At 43.6% G+C, this 19,861-nt stretch overlaps 2 protein-coding genes across 8 annotated transcripts in view; both read left to right on the top strand.

Annotated features, from left to right (window-relative positions):
* The first annotated feature begins 1,733 nt into the window (after positions 1 to 1,733).
* On the top strand, positions 1,734 to 5,188 carry ubiad1 (UbiA prenyltransferase domain containing 1). 2 transcript variants are annotated; one of them, XM_035644646.2, is made up of 4 exons: positions 1,734 to 2,018; positions 2,285 to 2,343; positions 2,487 to 3,103; positions 4,096 to 5,188. In XM_035644646.2, exons 3-4 carry the CDS (start codon positions 2,542 to 2,544, stop codon positions 4,581 to 4,583), a joined length of 1,050 nt encoding a protein of 349 aa, XP_035500539.2. In that variant the 5' UTR covers positions 1,734 to 2,018; positions 2,285 to 2,343; positions 2,487 to 2,541; the 3' UTR covers positions 4,584 to 5,188. The 2 variants fall into 2 exon arrangements, with proteins under 2 accessions (XP_035500539.2, XP_035500538.2); XM_035644645.2 differs by lacking the exon at positions 2,285 to 2,343 and having other exon boundaries at positions 1,737 to 2,018.
* A 1,643-nt stretch (positions 5,189 to 6,831) lies between these two features.
* The window catches only part of mib2 (MIB E3 ubiquitin protein ligase 2), a 43,058-nt gene continuing 30,028 nt past the window's right edge, over positions 6,832 to 19,861 (top strand). Inside the window, exons 1-3 of one of the 6 annotated variants that reach the window (XM_035644496.2) lie at positions 6,835 to 6,989; positions 12,608 to 12,687; positions 12,775 to 12,919. In XM_035644496.2, coding sequence (XP_035500389.2) covers positions 12,889 to 12,919 — 31 coding nt within the window. In that variant the 5' untranslated portion in view covers positions 6,835 to 6,989; positions 12,608 to 12,687; positions 12,775 to 12,888. Of the gene's footprint in view, positions 6,990 to 8,062; positions 8,186 to 12,607; positions 12,688 to 12,771; positions 12,920 to 19,861 lie in introns of those variants that run through there. The other 5 variants (XM_035644495.2, XM_035644497.2, XM_035644498.2 and 2 more) reach the window with 5 other exon arrangements.

Raw genomic sequence — 19,861 nt, 5'->3', positions numbered from 1 at the left:
GCATGGAAAAGTTGACTAGTTTGGGAGTGCAGCCATTTGCAGACGTGACACCGTGCAAGCAGTATACGTTTATTGTCAAAAGAAACCAGTCTTCTTGACGAGTTAGGGGAGTTTTTGTTTTGCAAAATGATACAGTACAGAAACAAGTGCTTTATTTTTCCATTTCATTAAAGGGGCACTTGTGTGCCAGTGTCTTGGTGACTGAGAAGACATGATGGGTCTGTGGTCGTCCGACTAAGGTTTTCATCATCAAATATTGTCTGTCTGCATACAGGAGCTGATCACAGTGCGTGATCTTGTTAAATCTGGGATGATTACAAATTCAGATCAAAAGGGGACTTCAGGGTCTATAGTTCAACGGATGCCTCGTTGTCAGCGGTCACTTTTCGCAGCAGACATTTTGAGCTGTGCAGGATGAACACAGGTGTAATTATTGGCAATGGAATCAACAATGGTTGCACGTTGACATGTCAGTTCCCCACAGGTTCTGGTATTGTTCATGCTGGCTCACTGTCGCACTGTCATCACTCATTAGTAGAAAGCCCTCATTCATGTTCTGTGTAACATGGGCTTTCGCGACTATGACTATGATTTAAAAATGTTTGCTGTAAACAAGGGATCAATAACCTGGGGTTAAAAAAAATGAACAGGTGGTGGTTTCAAGTCAATTTGCAGCAACCCAGAACCACTGCGGCACCCTTTGTTAAAACCTTAAAACCCCTGAACAAAGTCCTTGCAAGAGGAACTGTGAAAACACAACATTGTAGCTCATGGATAAAAAAAACCAATTCAATTTCTGTTATCAAATTGTACATAATGACTGAAAAGTGAAATATTAGGCCCGCTGGTGTTGGTTTCTTATGTCCGTGTTAATGATAATTGGATGTGCAGTACACTTCTGAGTCCAAAATTATCATATTTCCATCTCAAACATATTTCTAACACATATTATGTATGGTGGCAATTTTCCCCCTTTTGTTCTGTAGGCAAGTGACTGTTGTAACATGGAACTGCACTGGACCTGCGTGAGGCAGGGATGTGGCACCTCGAACATCTTCTGCCAACGTCACTTTGTTGAAGAAAGCAACTGTACTGTATCAGATGCTCTGAACAGATTCACTTATGGTGGCCAAATGTTTGGACCTGTTTATTTAATCCCAGTTCTGCTCCATAACGTGGTTGTATCTGGCAAAGGAAAACGTATTTGTATCCAGAACTGTGGCGTACCAGCTGGTGTGCCATTGTCCCAATCCTAACCAGAAAAGGTGGGGTTTTCTCTGCTGCCAGGATGCTATGTCGCTCTTCTCATCTGGCAACAGCTTGGCCGTCTTCATAATTTATATTCCACCATCTTCACACACAATATATATCATCTGTCCACTGAACTTTCCACCTAGCCCCCAACCCTATGTCGGACTTTGACTAATTTGGGTTCTTTCACTGGACTGATTCCAATGGACCCTTTATTTTACTAATCTAATATTTGTCTAATTATAATCATATTGTCCCATTATTGTATTTTCTATCTGTACAAATACAGTATTATCCCTCTCCGATTTTTTTACCTTCCATTTTGCCCTCATTTTATGGCCATGTGACCTTTAATGGCCAAGGTGAGATGACCCCTCTACACAAAAAGACATGTCTATGAAGATATTTGTGACTGGGTTGGAGATTGATTACATACATTTATTTTCTATCGTGTCTTTTAAGGTTTCCTTGGTTCACAATCTCTCGCATCGTCACAAAATGATTTGCCAGAGTGAAACACGACCCGGAACCTTGTGCGAGCGGTGCCACGTTTCCCTTCGACCTCTGTGCGACGTTGCACTTCTGGCGGAGGAAATGGCGCCCGTCAGGTACAGCGGGGCGTACAGTGGCCAACCGGGCAAGTGTCCTCAAAGTTGACACGTACGCTGTGGATAACGGTCTCTCGCCGCGCCGGACTCGGTGGACACGGGAATATGTTCTTGAGCCGAGAGGAACCCGGGTCGCGTCGGATACTGAGGACATAGCTGGTAAGAGCCGCTGTCCCCGCACAGAGAACGTTAGCTCGGCGGCTAGCACTGTTAGCTCTAATCCCATAATGTCAGTCGTTAGCCCGAGGTTGCGTGCTCCTGCTGGGAGCGTTGGCTTTATCTGGTTCTCCCACTTCCAGTCTTTGGAAAACACGCTAGTATGTACATGAACGGCACGTGTGTAATAAGATCAACAATCAGCCACTGTTTGTTCACCCCTCCCACTTGACTTCCGGCTTTAAAGTAACGTCCCTGTCTTTTTTAAGCAAACTACCCCAGCTGTGTGAACTGCCTCCCGTCGAAGACTGGACCTGCTTTGAAACTCGTATGTGACTGCGATGAGTCCTGATCGTGTGAAATAAGAGTCACGTGTGACATATTCTATGCTAGAAAACTTACTAAACAAGCCTGGAGCTGATGCAGTTTCACCCATCTCATTATTTGTGTGACTTGTGTCTATGCCTACAGGAACACCTCGGACATCTGGGAACCTTGCTGCTACGGAAGACACTTTCGCAGAGGGATGGCCAAAGAGCAGAAACAAGTCAGAGAAGAGGGCTTTGCTCACGCCGGATCGAATGGCCACAACGGCCAGCAGTGGCAGACTGGTATGAATATCTTGATCAATCAGCCCGCGGGTGCCAACCCCGCGTCGAGGATGGCCCGCGTCGCCTCAGATGTCAGGCAGAAGTGTGCGGCGTATGTGCTGGCACTGAGGCCGTGGAGCTTCAGTGCGTCGCTCACGCCGGTGGCCCTCGGCAGCGCCCTTGCGTACAAACTGGAGGGCTCCGTGGACCTGGTCATCCTGATGGTGTGCGCGGTGGCGGTCCTCGTGGTGCACGGGGCGGGCAACCTGGTGAACACCTACTACGACTTCTCCAAAGGGATCGACCACAAGAAGAGCGATGACAGGACTCTCGTGGATGAAATATTGGCACCGCAGGATGTTGTCATGTTTGGGGCGTTGTTGTATTCTTTGGGGTGCCTGTGTGCCACTCTGCTCTACTTCCTGTCGACGCTTAGACTGGAGCACCTAGCCCTTATTTACTTTGGGGGACTCTCCAGCTCCTTTTTATACACTGGAGGTGAGTCAATCATTAACCTCGAATCACATGGAATGCTGCCTCACAGTTTGTAAGCCACGTCAGTCAATAAAAGCACACATGGACGCACTTGCACACGCACACCCACACACACACACACCCACACACACACACAGACTTGAATTTTCTATGTACAGTGTACACAACATGTCTGTGCACAAAAATGCTGTGTATTTGCTGATATCTAAGAAACTGCGCGCACAAAGCTCAATCCAATAATCCATAATAAATATATCACTTGACATCTGGCAGACGTCGTTGTCTGCATCTCCCATCATCTGTCGAACTTTCATTTAGCGGCCGATCCTATCTACCAGCTGAGGTGAAGCCGCCTGTCTTTTTGCAATTTGGCTGAACAGGCCCTTAAAGGCAGCCGGGGTCTTTTTACACACATCACTCTGATGTGTTAGTTCATTGAGTAAAGTGTATTTCAGTTCAGTGCACAGTGCACACCTTCCATCAGAGTCTTCCATCATTTGACAGAACTCAGAACCACTCCATGTTTGTCTAAAAATATTTTCCTGATGTACATTTTCATTAAAGTATGAACAGAAGGGTTAGTTGAAAAATGCGATGTACCAGGCAGACACGTTCTGATAAACTGCTGATATTTGTTGCATTATGGGAAGTGTAGGACCTTGAGCTTTCTGTAGCGAATGAGCAATTCATAGTCGGAATTTCACAGTCTCTGCATCATTGATTTTGACCATTGTCCTTTTAAGTCTATTTGTGCGCTCTCAGTATTAATCATAAAGAACACGTTCAAAGAATTCAAGGTTGTTGTCAACATTTTTTTTCTTTAGTGGTTCTTCAGAGTTTGCCCTCCGAGGCTTTAATTCTTCCCAAACACTCCAATTGACGTCCCTGATTGGCACATATGGAGCCATACGGTCTATCTCAGTACTTGGTTATTTGTTGCCAAAGTGTTGCAGACCTCTAATTCAAATATTGCTTCTGTTTGCTCTTTCCCCCAGGCATTGGCCTAAAGTATGTGGCCCTGGGAGACGTGGTTATCCTCATCACCTTCGGCCCTCTCGCTGTCATGTTTGCCCACGCGGTCCAGGTAGGCTACCTCTCTGTGCTGCCGCTGGTGTATGCCATCCCACTGGCCCTCAACACAGAAGCCATCCTGCACAGCAACAACACCAGAGACATGGACTCTGACAAGCAGGCGGGCATCGTCACCCTGGCCATCCTCATAGGCCCCACACTCTCCTATGTCCTCTACAACTTCCTGCTCTTCGTCCCCTACGTGCTCTTCTGCATCGTCGCCACCCGTTACACAATCAGCATGGCGCTGCCGCTGCTCACGCTGCCCATGGCCTTCCCCCTGGAGAGGCAGTTCCGCGGCCGATGCTACGCCAAGATTCCCCAGAAGACGGCCAAGCTCAACCTCCTCATGGGACTTTTCTACGTGTTTGGGATCATTCTGGCGCCACCCGGCAGCTTGCCGCTACTGTGATTCATTAGTTTTGATATTTCAAATTTCTGTTGTTTTAACACAGACTAGTTCATATATCTCCTGATATTTGTACAAAGGTATCTGAAGACTAGCTTTAATTTATTGTTTTATTTATGTCGAACAGAGATTTAGTTTAGGTCCTCCTCTGCGACACCGCTCGCATAATGAGTTATTTTTTCCCGCCAGTATTACGTGTTGGTACCAGTCAGACATTTTGGTGTTATTTGTAGAGGTGGGCAGCATTTTCACCGTGTAAGGACAAAGGATAAACCTACAATTGCCATATTTGTAGTTCAAGGCGCAAAATGTGACATTGAGACCTTAAAACATAAATAAACGATTTATTTTCAACATTGTACTCTCTGTATGTAAATAATGTTAATTTGGTCATTATGTTTTTCTTCCTGGGGAGCCAAGAAGTACAGTAGTTTATCAGATCGTAATAAAACTCACTGCTGCTTATGTTCCATGTTTTCAATTTGGATCATTGAAGGTCACTTTTCTGCCGAAACACATTATCATTTAATATAACACGCAGGACAAGTTGATGAACAGTTTTTGTTAATTTTTAAAAATGTATGCAATAAAAAAGGTTTGAAAATGTTGACAATGAGGTTCTATTTTAGATTAATACTTCAAGTGATGCTGACATCAAACCACAGAAATACTGTTTTATGTTTTGTTACAAGCTCACTGTGACATGACACACATTACCCTTACTCTTCTTTATTTATTGGGATAGTTGTTGTAGTTTAGTTTGAAGACGGAAATACTGTTTGTGATTGTGAGTCACAATGGATGATGTCGCCTATAATGTTAGAGGACACAACATTACTTTTTTAATGTCAGTTATGCCATTTAGAAGTTCAAATTTACCAAAAAAAGAAAGAAAACGATTTTGAATTAATGATGTGTTGTGGTGTGTTTGTCAGCAGGAGGCAGTATTGGACAACTGTTCAACCAACATGCACAGCTGTTACATCCTTTTCATGTTTAATTCTTTAGATACACTAATTCAACTGGTGTTTGTGATGGTTATTCGTGTGAACATCTTCTGTCGCGTCTGTGTTTCTGTCTGGTTGGTACAACCATTTTGATGTGGCTGGATTCCACAACTAAAGTGCAACATGCATAAGACCATATCCATTTTGTCATTATATGTACATAGCCTATTCCTTTTATCAATAGTAACTGTGCTGAGTGCATTTAGACTTTAATTGAATTTCACTGAGATGTTGTTTTTTGTTTTTGTTTTTAGTGAACAAAGATCATATACAGAATATTTGGCATTAAGATCTTAATATTAACCCTTAAAAAACATTCAAGGCACATAAGGATACATTAAACAAGTGACAAAAAAATATCAAATAAATAATATGCAAAATAAATAATGATAAAATAATATAATAACATAAATAATAATGAAAAGTAGATTCCCTGAGTGCATAAGCGGTCATAGAGGTCAGTCTTGACAGAGACCTAAGTACAAGTGAAAATCTGGTGAATTGTGACGTGTCAGGTTATGACATGTTTTTTTGGGGGGGGGGGGGGGGGGGGGGGGACATGCACACAGGCCATTACTGTTCCTTCACAATTTGTCACATTGCGAAGTTAGTAAACTCAACAAAATGTTTTGAAGGGGTAATGTACAGTGGTTATTGTTGACACTGGTTATCTTGAAAGTATGACTATTAGTAGCATTACTGCAATCATTTATAGTGAAGTTGTACACAAAACAACATTTTCCCTCTGAGCATGCTGAAATATGGAAGAGAGAGGCAAAATGTCAAACATGTCACCTGTATCGTTTGATATCTTAAGAGGCCAGTTTCCAAAAACAAGTGGGTACTTATTCTACATGCTGTATCTCAAGTTTTTTTTTCTACAGATGTAGAAGTAAAAAGCACTTGCTCCTGCTAAATATATATATATATAGTTGAATTTTATTAATTCAGAACAGTTGCAGGGAGCAGTCAGTAGAATGAATAACATAGCAAAACATGCCATGTACTTTTTGGTCATTATTTGAATTCATAAGGTATTTCCGTTTGTATTGCACTGTAAAAAACCTACATTAAACATAGTAATGACCTCTCTAAAAATGCTCATTCAAATCAACGTGTAGTGTTTAAAGTGTGCAAAGCATAAGCACATCTACCCGAGATGTGTTTTTTTTCTTTTTTTTCGCCCTCCGAATTTCAGAATTCTGCTTTGTTTATTACGAGGCGCACGTGAAGGCGGCATCGCGGCAGTGACGCAATGCAATGGGCGTGCTGTCATGGCCGTGCGCTGCGGGACCGCGCCGTGTTGTAAATACTCACTGGCGCTAAAGCAACCCGTGTCCGTGTCGGCGGCGGACGGCGACCACGTCTCGCCGCGACGTGAACACGCCCGACACGGGCCCCGGTGAGTAGCCAACGGCGACGGAGAGGTCGCGCTGTTTTTTTTTTGTGGTTGCCAATTAAAAAAGAAAAACCCAGCAGTCGGCCGAACGTGAGTTAGCTAAGCTAGCGCCGACGGGAAGACGAGCCGTTTGATGCGCGCGAGCCCCGCAGCGCGTCTCGTTATGGGGTCGCAGTCGTATTTACAATGGTGGCAGGCAGGAAGCTGTCGATGGGAAGGTTTGTTCACGTCGGCTATAATGAGGAACTGTGTTCGTGAGAGAGCTCAACAGTCCCATCACGACTCTGACATCAGTGGTGTCGTGTCGGTTTGCCCCCGTCTCCCCGGTAACGATCCAGTGGCCACGCTTTTGTGGAGTGACATTCGGCGTTTTTTTTTTTTAGCTTGACTAGCTAGCGAAGCTAACTTTGGGGCGGCGGGGCGCTAGCCGATCGGTGGGAGGTGCCCGGATAGGTTCGATGGTGGTGTCACCTGATCTAAACTGAAAGAAAAAACAAAACAAACCAAAAAGGGAAGCGGTATGGGCAGATGGAAGGGATTACAAGGATGGAAGCAACTGTGTGACATTTGCTAGTAGGACTGTGACATGACAGGGCTGTGACCTGAGACCTCTCAGCTGTCACCCCCCCCCCCCCCCCGGGGTCGTGATGAAGCAGAGCCCAGATGCTGCTGCCGGACACAGTCAGGGTCCATCTCACCAACACCTACTGGGGGAAGCAACGATTTGCAGCCATTCGCTGGTTCCCCTCTTGCCTTGTTTGTCGCCACATCTGAATCCCTGACTGTCACATCGAGCTCGAAAACCCTCTCTGGTGGTTCCGGCTTACCGGAACCACCAGAGATGATCAAGACCAACACGTCTATTGCATGGACAGCAGCAGCTTTGTCTACAAGATGGGAGAGTAGAGTAGTGTAATAAACTTCATTATAATCCCGTGTCTCAACCACTTCCTCCACTTCCTGCATCATGGCAGGTGCCCAATCATCGAAATCTCTGCCAACCCCACCCCTTTTCTTTTCTTTTCACCGAGCACCAACAACCCCCCCCCCCCCCAAAAAAAACAGAACAACATCCAGACCCACCCCCTGAAACGTATGCCCTTCCCCCCCTCGGTCACCCAACAATGACACAGAGGTGATCAGCTGATTCCATCAGTCAGAGGAAGAAATGGGGGAAATATTGTGTGGAAATTCCCAAGGTAAGACTTTTAAACACGCGGGGTTAACTTCACCCCCTGTCCATCTCCCTTTTGGTCATTTAAAGGATGCCCGTTTCAATAGTGATGGTTTTTGTCAGAGCTGTTTTTGTTTTTGAGAGCTTGGTCTCTGAACTACAGCTGCGACAGTTAATCGATTAGTTATCCACTGCCCAATTAATCGCCAACTACTTTGATAATCGATTAATTGCTTCAAGTAATTTTTAGTGAAAAAAAAGTCAAAATTCTCTGATTTCAGCTCCTTAAATGCGAATGTTTTCTGGTTTCTTTGCTCCTCTGTGACACTGAACTGAATATCCTTGGTGTTTGGACAAAACGCAACATCATGTTGTGTTTGCGGGGAAAGGATCGTAATTTTTTCCACAATTTTATGAAATTTTTATGGACCAAACAACTAATCGATTAATCAAGAAACAGATTTTTCAATTATGAACAGAACTACTCTGAACAGCACTTCTCCCATCAATTCTCAGCATGCATTTTTATCTTTGAGCTGCTGTAAGGCAAAAAAAAATCATTTCTCGAGACTCCATAGTTTGAGGCATCCTTTTTTTAATAAAGATATCCTATGTACTATTAATGTACACCATAACTACAGATGAAAGTTCTTAAGTTTGAGGATTATAGCCACCTTTTGTTTCAATGAGGAACACTGACAACGTTTGGAAACCACCTCCTTTATTATAAGAAAATCAGATAAAAATTGAATTGGTGTGATATTGATATGTGGAGCTTGATTAACGCCACAGTGCAGTAACAGCTCTCTCGTTAACCAGTATTGCTTGCTCAAGGTTGCAGAAAAAACAGCACTCGTGTCAAATAATCATTGGTTTCACATCATGTAATATCTTTGTCCTGTTCGGTTTGGCAGTACAGTAAAATTCCTCTTGGGATGGAAAAGACTGTGAAACAGCTACAAGATATTCGACCTGGAGTAGCTTGTATGAGACTCAATGAAATGCTGTATTTAGGATCAGACCAATCATATCGATTCAGTTCTATTGATGAAACTCCCTCATATCGATCTACTGGATGACACTCACAGGCCATTATCCTGTTATGAAGTGAATACACTTCAATTTGGTAATTTCAAAATATCATCCAAAGCTTGCTCACTACCTGTGCAGTTGGACGTAGTGTTATTCAGCAAGCTGCTGCTCTGTGCTCTGCATGAGGTTGGACAGTGTAACAACGTGTATGATACCACAATGATAACAATATGTGTGTCCTGTTAATATCTTTGCTTGTATTAGACCGCTGTGAATCAAACCAGCTGGACAATACGAGAATACTACAGTATTTCAGTTCAATGTGGTGCAAGACTTTGACCGGGGATTTATCTCTATTCCGTAAATTTGTCTATAATCGCAAGTGAATTGCCAGGATATATCTTGTGATCTATAGCAATATTACAATATAAAGGCTTAGAGGGTTTATCTCTCACCCTGACTTTTGCCTATAGTGACCAAAGTCACAAGTTTACTATTTCCTCACCATGATCTTCCAAGCTGGACTGGGGATTCAGACCACCAGCCTGTAATAGTTAAACTGGTGACAGATTTGAAAATGTATCATGATATCCTGAGAGATTCAGCACCTCCGAGTCATTCAGCCTGATGTAGACTGAATAAATGTCATTGACGTCATTCTGTCTGAATGTTTGGTGCTTGTGGCAGCAGTTTGTAGGAGGTTTGGACCCAGGAAAAAAAAAACATACAGTAGTACAAAAGGTCCAGATTAGGAAACGTTGGTGCTTTTCATCCTTAATCTGTGTGCAGTGTTGGAAAGATTGACATTGTAAGTGAAGTAAAGGCTGAGATGTCATCATAATGCTATAGGTCAGAGTTCACAATCAGTGCATAGATGGTTTAGGCTTAAGTCTTAGCAGGCTTGTTCATGTCGACCAGACCAGAGTACACAGGACAGAAGTAGAGTAGTATTTGACTATAAGATTTGATTTTGCGGCTTAAACATGTTTTGTCTTTTATTATATAATAGAGAGATTCCAATGCTCGGTTACCTGCCAAAATGATTTGTTGATCAGAGACATCTAGCAACTACATCACAGTGTGGTTTTTTTTTTTTCCAGGCTGCTGCAACATGCCCATATCTTAATAGTCCCCCTGGTGTGTGTGTGTGTGTGTGTGTGTGTGTGTGTGTGTGTGTGTGTGTGTGTGTGTGTGTGTGTGTGTGTGTGTGTGTGTGTGTGTGTGTGTGTGTGTGTGTGTGTGTGTGTGTGTGTGTGTGTGTGTGTGTGTGTGTGTGTGTGTGTGTGTGTGTGTGTGTGTGTGTGTGTTTATTGGAGAAGGAGCTGCTGTGTGTATGAATGCTTCCTTTTATATGATCAAGACCAACAAGTCTATTACATGGACAGCAGCAGCTTTGTCTACAAGATGGGAGAGTAGAGTTGTGTAATAAACTTCATTATAATCCTGTGTCTCAACCACTTCCTCCACTTCCTGCATCATGGCAGGTGCCCAATCATCGAAATCTCTGCCAACCCCACCCCTTTTCTTTTCTTTTCACCGAGCACCAACAACCCCCCCCCCCCCCAAAAAAAAACAGAACAACATCCAGACCCTCCCCCTGAAACGTATGCCCTTCCCCCCCTCGCCTCTCCCCTCTGCTTGTCTGCTCATCGGCAGCAAAGTGAATGGTGTCCCCGCGGGGCCATGAAAGAGAGGGCTGCACATCCTTGTGTAGAGCGTGATGCGCATATTTTCGTACGCGCCGATCTATAAACACAAGTGTATTGGCTTCACACGCGTGCTGCCGAAGCCCCCCCCCCCCCCCCGGTGATGGAGTATAGCATCAGAGGAGTCCTATGCGGAGCAAAGCCCGCTGGCCTGTTTTTACGCAAGAGCAAGAGAGCGTCGACCTGAATGCAGAGCTCGTCGGGCAGCCACTCTCCCCGGCCGTCCTCCTCTCCTTTTCCTCTCCTCTGCTTTTCTATTCCTCTCCTCCTCCTCCTACACGCTGGTAGTCCTTGCTGACACAACGCACAAAGGACTAAATGCAGGCTGCAGCCGCCAGCAGCAGGGCTCTCTCCTCTTCCTCCTCCAGCTTTGATCCTCTACAGCTGGGCTGTACAGCAGGACACCTCTCTGGAATACCGTCCCGTCTGCACCCCTGCATCCCTTCCTTCCTGCTCGGCTGGTTTGTTCAGGGAGTGCATCAGAATACGGCTCCAGCCCAGAGGAGGCGTTTTTTTAAATGTATTTTTAGTTTTGCTGGAAGCTGGTGATGCCACATTGGTAGCATTTTTTCCTCCCAACATCTGATGCATTTATGTAGCAGCAGATCGGAGCCGCTTTCTCTACCTCCCTTTTTTTGTCTGCGTTTTTATTCACCCCGCTGCACATCACTATACCAACAGGTAAACAACTAAACAGGACGTGCTTTATCAAGCAAATGTGTTTCCGTCTTGTCTGTTTGGGTAGGTTCAGCCTGTCATTTTTTTGAAGACTTGTGATGCTGTTCATATTTTAAGATAGAGCAGAATACATTCTTCTTCTTGTCAGGTTTTTTTGTTTTGTCTTCATTAATTAGATTAGGATAATCTGCATCTATGGTCATCAGTGGACAATTTTTTTTCTGATTTCACAGTTTACTGTCTCAAAAAGGTAAACCGATCATCTTGTGCCAAGACAACAAGCATGCACCCGGCATTGTGTCCATGGCCATGTTACCCACCAGTTGTGCCACATGTCATCGCAATCTGTAGTGAGCTGGGAGACGTGTGCCCGGCAGGCAAGCGACACCTGGCTGGCCTGGCTGCTGCTATCTCTGTGTGTGTGACAGATTGCTGCTGATGATCAATCAAGTACAAAAAACGCTTCTCCCCCCTGCCCTGCAGCTAGTTTTGAGTTTCGGTGTGTGCTCAGGTTAGAGGTATTTATGTTGTTCATTTGTAGCTTTACAGTATTTAGTAAAAGTTTAAATCACACAGGTGTAGGACTCAGGGAGGACGATTGTGTTGCTGAGAATAACCGTCTTAAAGTTCCTCTCTCGAAACACTGAATGAAACGATTTTTTCGTCTCATCTAGGATAGCCTAGATGAGACTGGATGCATTTAACGTTTGATCAAGTTGGAGCATATTGGGAGACCTAATGCGCGAGTCCCTATACGAGACTCAATATTGACTTCAGACATGACGTTTGACTTGAGGTCAGTTTGCACTTTGAGTTAAGTGAATCATGCTCATCTCACAAAAGGAGCCTTCACAAACACTGGCCATGATCAAAGCCTCTCCGCATCCACTGATTATGTCACGCAACAGTGCCTCATGTTTATGAAAAGTGAAATCTCCTCCTAGAACACAGTGCTATTGTAGGAGCAGAACTTCTCTTTTGTAAGTCATTCCTTTACCTTACTCAGCCAGCGTGTCTGTGTTTTTCTCCAGATAATGAAATAGGTTTATCCAGTCCTTGAACAACTACCAGGAAAAAAATCAACCAAGCACAGGAGAAAAAAAAACTGCAGGTTCAAAATCAAAGAGCAAAGTTCATATGAAACCAAACAGTAGGAATGTGCCAAAATGGTTCACCCCCCCTCCTTCCTGTCCAGTAGGATGACTGCTTCATAGCGCTCAGCGTTTCAGATGGTCCTGCCGGTTTGACCTGGGATAACAGCAGTGCAAGGCTTGTGGTGACACAACAAACTGGAATCGGCACAGCAGCCAGCATGTTCAAAAGTGGGCTGAAGATCATGGGGAGTGAGTATGATAATTCACTATAATTTGACATGATAAATCTCAGCACAGTGTTAAATAGTCAGTAAGTGAACGGGCTTTGCTGTGGTACAGGCTTTTTTGTCACAGGCTCAGGGGAAAAGGGTTTGCTGATAGGAAGAGTTGTGCTGGTATCAAGTTGACTTTTGAATATTTTGTATGCGGCCGTCAAGCTTTGTCAGGACGCTATGATGGCATTGTAGTACACCATGGATTTGTTTCAATAGTTGTGTTTTATTATAGGTGATCATTATTAATTATTTTCCACATTCCACTCTTGACGATTGGTTTTCTTAATGGCGATATTTAAATCCAGAGCCGTGTTTTGAGTGAGATTTTGAGAAATGCTCGGCAAAGCAGAAGCCTCGAATGGATTATTACAGACCGGTCGCTCTCGCTCTGAAGAAATCTTTGTAAATGCGTTATGTACTCAGGGTCCTTATTGATTTTCCCTGAAACTCCCCCCGGCCACCAGATGTTTCTGACACGAACCAGTTGCAGCAGGCTGATATTAAGGCTGATGAGGCTGAAGTCAGAGAGCCTTTGTGTTTAGATTACACTTTGCTAAGCATTCAGGGCCCGGTAGCTGCAGCACCAAGAAATAAAAAAAAAAAAACAGACAGAGGCAAACAGACCATTCTTATTAGACACCAGAGTGAGGATATAAGCCAGTTGGACCACGTGTCACAGGACACACAGCCAGAGGAGGCCTCAGGCAGTAGCACATGTCTGCTGGCACGGCCACCGCCAATAATAATACTCCTGACTCACTTTTCCATTTTGAAACCGCTCGGTGACAATTATTAGAGTGCAGAACTAGGCCTGGCTGTAGGTTGGATAAAGAAGCACACACATGCTTATCTGCTTAACAGTCGATGTGTGTGTCCCCACCTTGGTGAAATCATCTACGTCTGTGGGTAGTTTGTCACGTCCCTGGCTTATGCCCCCGAGTCTTGTATAACGCTGGTCCGTAGGGACTTTTGTTCCATTATCATATTGATTCTATTACGTTTTGTGTGGTCACGTCAAACCAGCCAGACTATTTTTCCAATGCTGCTGCACCTGCAGGATTTGCAGTCACTACTGCCTACTCACGCAGATCCACCGACTTATTTCCGCTCGTTCGCTGGAGATGCTGATCACATGGGACACGTGGGTTCCCAGTCCCACTGCAACACTTGAACGGACTGTGTCCAGTCTGTTCCAACACTACACCACAGATTTGTTTTGCCCTTTGGTCACATGTGAGAGGAGATGTGCTGATCTGCTCTACAGCACAAAGGCAGCACAGGTGTGAAAATGGCACAGTTTGACAGTTATAAATTGGCCTTTTAGATTTCACACTATGTCCTGATCATAGACTGTATATGAAATGGACGTAGTCACAGGGTCTGGATAATGAAGCCAATGCGGAAGTGTCTGAAGCCTGTGTTCTCTGGAATCACCACCAGACGGCGACTCACTGGTTTAAAAAATAAGTCAGTTTCTATAGAAGTGTATGAGAAAATGACTCTACTTCTCTACTTGATTTATAACATCAGTAACCATTTTCCTGAAGAGTTTATGGTCTCAATTTCTAGTTTCAAGTCTTCATTTTGTAAATTATGGTCCCGTATGTGTCAAATAGACGATAAAGCACCGTAGTGTGGATACACTGAGATTGACAGCTTGTCCATCCAATCGTTGCATGGTTGCGATGGGCGCCCAGTGGACGAGCTCTCTGTCAGGCCAACCCCCAATTTTACGTCCGGTTGCAAAAAAACAACATGGCGCTGGTCAAAATTCAGAATGGCAGTTCACAAACCAACGGGTGGCGTCACAGTGGGTCGCCACTTGATCCTGTGATTTCGGTATGTAGTGCATTCTTACTGGAAAAATTACAATATCATATATATATATATATATATATACATATATAATTCTTAAAGACTTCTCCAGTGGAACTCTAGATAAGCAGTTTGTTTTTTATTCACCCAATTTAATTCATATCTATTCAGTACAAAATTGTACAATACATAAGATTTTGCAAATACTAACAATCACGATTTTCAGATATAAAGCTCCACATGCTCCTTTTCACAGAATGCTTATTGACAATTCATTTTTCTGATGATATCTGATCATCAGACATACTGGTTGTGATTTTCACCTTATTTATTTAAAAAAAATGATATCACAACTTTATAATCAGTTGTATATGGATGTTTAAAATGTGTCTAACAGTCTAAGAAGCATAAGCATAAAAAGCATAATAAACCCCTTTGATATAAATGACATCATATTCGAGAGCAATAATTGAGTGTGTGCATTTGTTGTTGTTGTTGTTGTTGTGGTGGTGGTGGTGGTGGTGGTGGTGGTGTGTGTGTGTGTATTAGTGTTGTGGCTGTTTGTGAAGGAGGTTGAAGGTGCCCCCGCCCTTCAGATTGGCCCTCAGCATTGAGTGTAACGGAATCCAGCCCATCTGTTATTGTAGGCAGAGAGCTGTAATCCTGCTCCTCTCAGCCCTCAGTCACAGATTGGCTGTGACATTTCAGCAACACAGGTGTCCTGGCCATGGCTGCCTTCAACGCAGGCACGCAGGCACGCAGGCACGCAGGCAGGCAGGCAGGCACACACACACACACACACACAGAAGGAATGTACACTGGACAGCCAACCTCTGGAAGAACAATGCTCATGCGCACAGACACCTGCCTCTTAAATCTAAATTGTTGTCAGCCTGAATTGTTGAAATAGGCCAAAACTTTCAAACTATAATCCATAATTTGCAAAGTTGCTGTTACATTTGTGTGTTCATGGATAACAGTTCCTTGGCTAACTTTTTAATACAACAACATTTGAACAGCTGCCAATTCTTTGTATAATGGCTCTGTAACTTTGTAACTAATTTTTCGCCTGTTGCTCTGTCTTATGGTCTATTTATCAGATAATGTTATTAACAGGATCTGGTTTTGTATGTAAAACAGAATAAGATCAACATTTTTGGACAGACATACATGTATGTGAAAATTGTTTATTTCTGTTGCAGCCTATGGCAGATGAGCCAAATAATTAAAATGTGTAAACTCCTGTAGCCCATCGGTCACCAATTGTACTTGATTTTCAATGTTTACTAAAAAAACAACATTCAGACTATTATCTGAGGAGGCTCCATCTCTGATATTTGTTTGTGTGTTCATGATTTCTGTATTTCTAAAGTTGCTACCTGCGCACGTCGGCGTTTATTTCCTAGCACGGATCTTTAAAGACACGTGGAACTCACCCGACAGCTGCATGTCGACACTCACATCTGCATTATAGATCAGAACTGATTACTTATTCCCATAAGCTGCACCCACTTTGAATAAAAAAAACCCAGCAAAACGCAGCTACGTGCACCTTGTCATTAGTGAACCAGAAAACATTCAGAGCAATATTTGTCGTCAAGTCCATCGGCAAAATCCTGGAATAAGTCCTGACTGCAGATAAAGTTTATCACAAGGTATGGAACTGCCTAAGTAAACATTGAAGTGTAAATACAAAAAGTATCAGCACGCGCTGCTCAGTAAGTCAGAGTTGTCTTTTACTGGCTTGGCGACTATAATTTCCTGAAAACTTTCAGAAAGGTCTTTATGGTACAACTTGTATGTTTTCTCAATGGTACAGAGTTTTGACTTCCAAAGCATGTGGAGCTGCTTTATTACATACTGAGGAAAAAGATAGAGCTGACGTAGAGAAGCGGTTTCCCAGTAGTGATGTGTGATAGGAGCTTGTTGTGCGGGTAGAATCGTCCCCTGAATCCCCCTGTGTTGTGTCTACTTTTCTGTACCAGTCCTGGTCTATTTGATAGTGATATCAGTGTGTTCAACCTGTTATGGGTATATGTGGGTGGCTTTTTTTTAAATGTAGGTGGTAGGTAAAGGTTTGTTTGTTTTTTTGTCTGTGTGTGCAAAACAGTTCCCCAGCCAAAAATGCAGGTTTGTGGTCTGGTTTTGCTGCAGATTTTTTGTGTTTTTTGTGTCTTGTATCAATTGAACACCATGTCCTTCTCCCTCAGTTTCAGTGTGGAGGTTTCCAAGTCACTGGAAAATCCATCACGATCTTTTCTCTGTTCCTCTGGGTAGATCTAGATCAACTAGGCATTTCCTGCATCCATCCACACCCAGCATGCTGGGATCTGTGTGCCAGGCCGTGACAGCTTCTCTGTTTGCATGCTGAAATGTCAAAATGACTGGCCCGGAATATTCTTCCAGCGCATAAAGGAGGCTAAGCTGTCATTTTGGGCAGAAAATGGAGCGTAAGCAGCCTGCTTTCCCTCCGCTTATCCCCTACATCCCATATGTTTTCATGCTCAAGCAGATGCCTTTAATACCTAAATGACATTGTAATCTTGATGAGCATTGCAAGTGTAATCTCAGCCACATTTCAGACATCTGTCTGCCCTATTATTGAGAAATTTCTTTTCAAGTAAACCCTTTGACCGAACTGTCGCGTTGTTTACTAAAGAGCACAACTACCTGATAAACAGAGGGTTTAGCAAGCTTAAGGACATTTTCACCCAAGTGTGGATTAACTGTTTTTTATAGATCATTTACTATTTTCTCTTGTCCACAGAAAAAAGGCTTGAGTCTCTTCATTGTCCCTCTAATTTAGATCTGTGGTTCTTATAAACAGGGACTTCATGGATTATCACCACCATCTGTGGTCAGATGTAACGACCCTTTTGGCAAACATGGGACATAATTTCATGGGGTGAAAACATCAAATGAAAACATAAAAGTGCAAAATGAAAGCAAAATACATTTTTTGAATAAAGAAAATACTTCCAGAATAAAAGTTTCTTTACAGTAGTCAACATGAACAGTAAAAAGTGCAAAACGGAAAAGAGACCATGTCCTTACACAATTAACAGTTATGGCCCTGGTAATTTCAATCCATTGCGGGCTCTTCCTATTGTAAGGATTACCTTTTGCAAATGACTGTTGGATGGAGGACTGGATCGGTTCCTGTTTTTTCTGTTGTGCTTTCTTCTGACTGGAGCTTGGGGTTGGCTGCATTGCCTGGCACTGCTGGTATTCAGTGACATGTTTTGTTTTGAGGTGGTAGAATAGATTAGTCGTGTTAACGCTCTTAGCCAGAGCTGTTGCCCCACACACTTTACAGAGTATAGTTTGCTGCTGCTTGTCGGACGGCTTAAATCCGAACGAAGACCAAATGGTGGAAGTTGCACCGGTCTTTTTCACCAGCTGGAGCCAATCCCAGCTAACATTGGGCGAGAGGCGGGGTTCACTCTGGACAGGTCGCCAGCCTATCGCTGCCTATACAGAGACCAGCCTATCGCAGCCTATACAGAGACAAACAACCATTCACTCTCACATTCACACCTACGGTCAATTTAGAGTCTTCAGTTTATCTAACCCCATTCTGCATGTCTTTGGACTGTGGGAGGAATCCGGAGAGAACTCGGAGAGAACCCGGAGAGAACCCACGCATACACAGGGAGAACATGCAAACTCCACACAGAAAGGCCCTGGTTGGTTTGAACCGGGATTCGAACCCAGAACCTTGCTGTGAGGCGGAAGTGCTAACCACTACACCACCGTGCACCCTACAGGTGACATATTATGCAAAAATCATAATATCGTGTTTGTCATAAAAATGTGTGTATCTGTGGAGCCTGCCGGCCCACAAACTGTGAAGAAAGTGGTTTTATTTGTCAGCTGGCTAAACCCTACAGCCTGGCTCTGAACAACTGGTTCAGATCTCTCTCCCACTCTGATGTCACAGTGCAATCTGAGAATCTCCACTTCTCTGGTGAAGGGGCCTGACATTTCCTACAAATTTTAAATCGGTTGACCGATCACATCAGACTGGGCCTGCTGGCAAATCAGAGTTGACTGGGGTTTATAGGGAGGAGGGGCTAAAAGAAATCCAGGCGTTTTAGACGGAGGGTGAAAAGAGTAATTGCAGGAATGGGCAGTATGAGAACACTGATGCCTTATCTAAACATTAGATAAGGCATCAGTGAGCAAATTAAAAGTATGAACCTGAATAGGAGCATAATATGTCACCTTTAACATCACAACATCACTTTTCTGAAAGACAATTTATAATTGTTTCCCTTACTCGTGTTGCATGTTGGGAAGATATCATCAGCAAACTTAACTTTTTTGACCATAGTTGTTTTAGCAAAGAATCATGAACACGCAACGTGGGTGCACTCTGTTGATTGTTTATCAAAGCTTTAGTCATATTGTTGGTAGTGTATATGGACATGGAACTCATTTGTGTGTCCATGAACACACAAATGTAACAGCAACGTTGCAAATTATGGATTATAGTTTGAAAGTTTGGGCCTATTTCAAAAATTTCAGGCTGACAACAATTTAGATATAACAGGCAGGTGTCTGTGCACAGCTTCTTTTGTAGTATTAGACATGAACAGCCATTCAAAAGCAGTAGAAATTTCGTTTGAACTTTCTTTTTAAAACTATAATGGTGGAAGACATATAGTGTCTGAAAAGTGTACTGGTCACATGAAAGGATATTCCTGATTAACGCATGTGATTGGATGACTGCAGCCGGTCGTGCTCCTCGGCGAAGGTTCCTCTCTGTGAGTATATTGCTGACTCAAGCCTCCACATGGTGCGAATGCTGCTTCCTTCCTGCGTTAGCGCGCAGACTGAGGCAGTCGTTCAAACGCAGCAGTCGTCAGTCAAGGGTGTGAATGTGTGAGCTCCGATCTTGTGATGAGGTTTGGACGGCATCGTCACCTGAGATGTGGGATGTTCGCTTGTGACCACACGTTTACTTCAATTCCAGACTTGAGTAGAAACAGGTTTGTTTTGTCTCGTTTAGGATTTTTACCTGGCATGTTTATAGCTTGTGCCTCATGATTTGCAAGAATAGGGTAATGTCTAAGTTACTGTGTGTTATGATTGAGGTTTA

The sequence above is a fragment of the Scophthalmus maximus genome, chromosome 3 (assembly GCF_022379125.1).
Source record: "Scophthalmus maximus strain ysfricsl-2021 chromosome 3, ASM2237912v1, whole genome shotgun sequence".
Taxonomy (NCBI): domain Eukaryota; kingdom Metazoa; phylum Chordata; class Actinopteri; order Pleuronectiformes; family Scophthalmidae; genus Scophthalmus; species Scophthalmus maximus.
Note: the sequence above shows the minus strand (reverse complement) of the source record. Positions and strands in the feature narration are given on the sequence as shown.

Coding starts and splice junctions, on each gene's coding strand:
- ubiad1 (XM_035644646.2), top strand. CDS start 2,542: ATGGCCAAAGAGCAGAAACAAGTCAGAGAAGAGGGCTTTGCTCACGCC. Junction 3,104..4,095: donor CTCCTTTTTATACACTGGAG/GTGAGTCAATCA, acceptor TCTTTCCCCCAG/GCATTGGCCTAAAGTATGTG.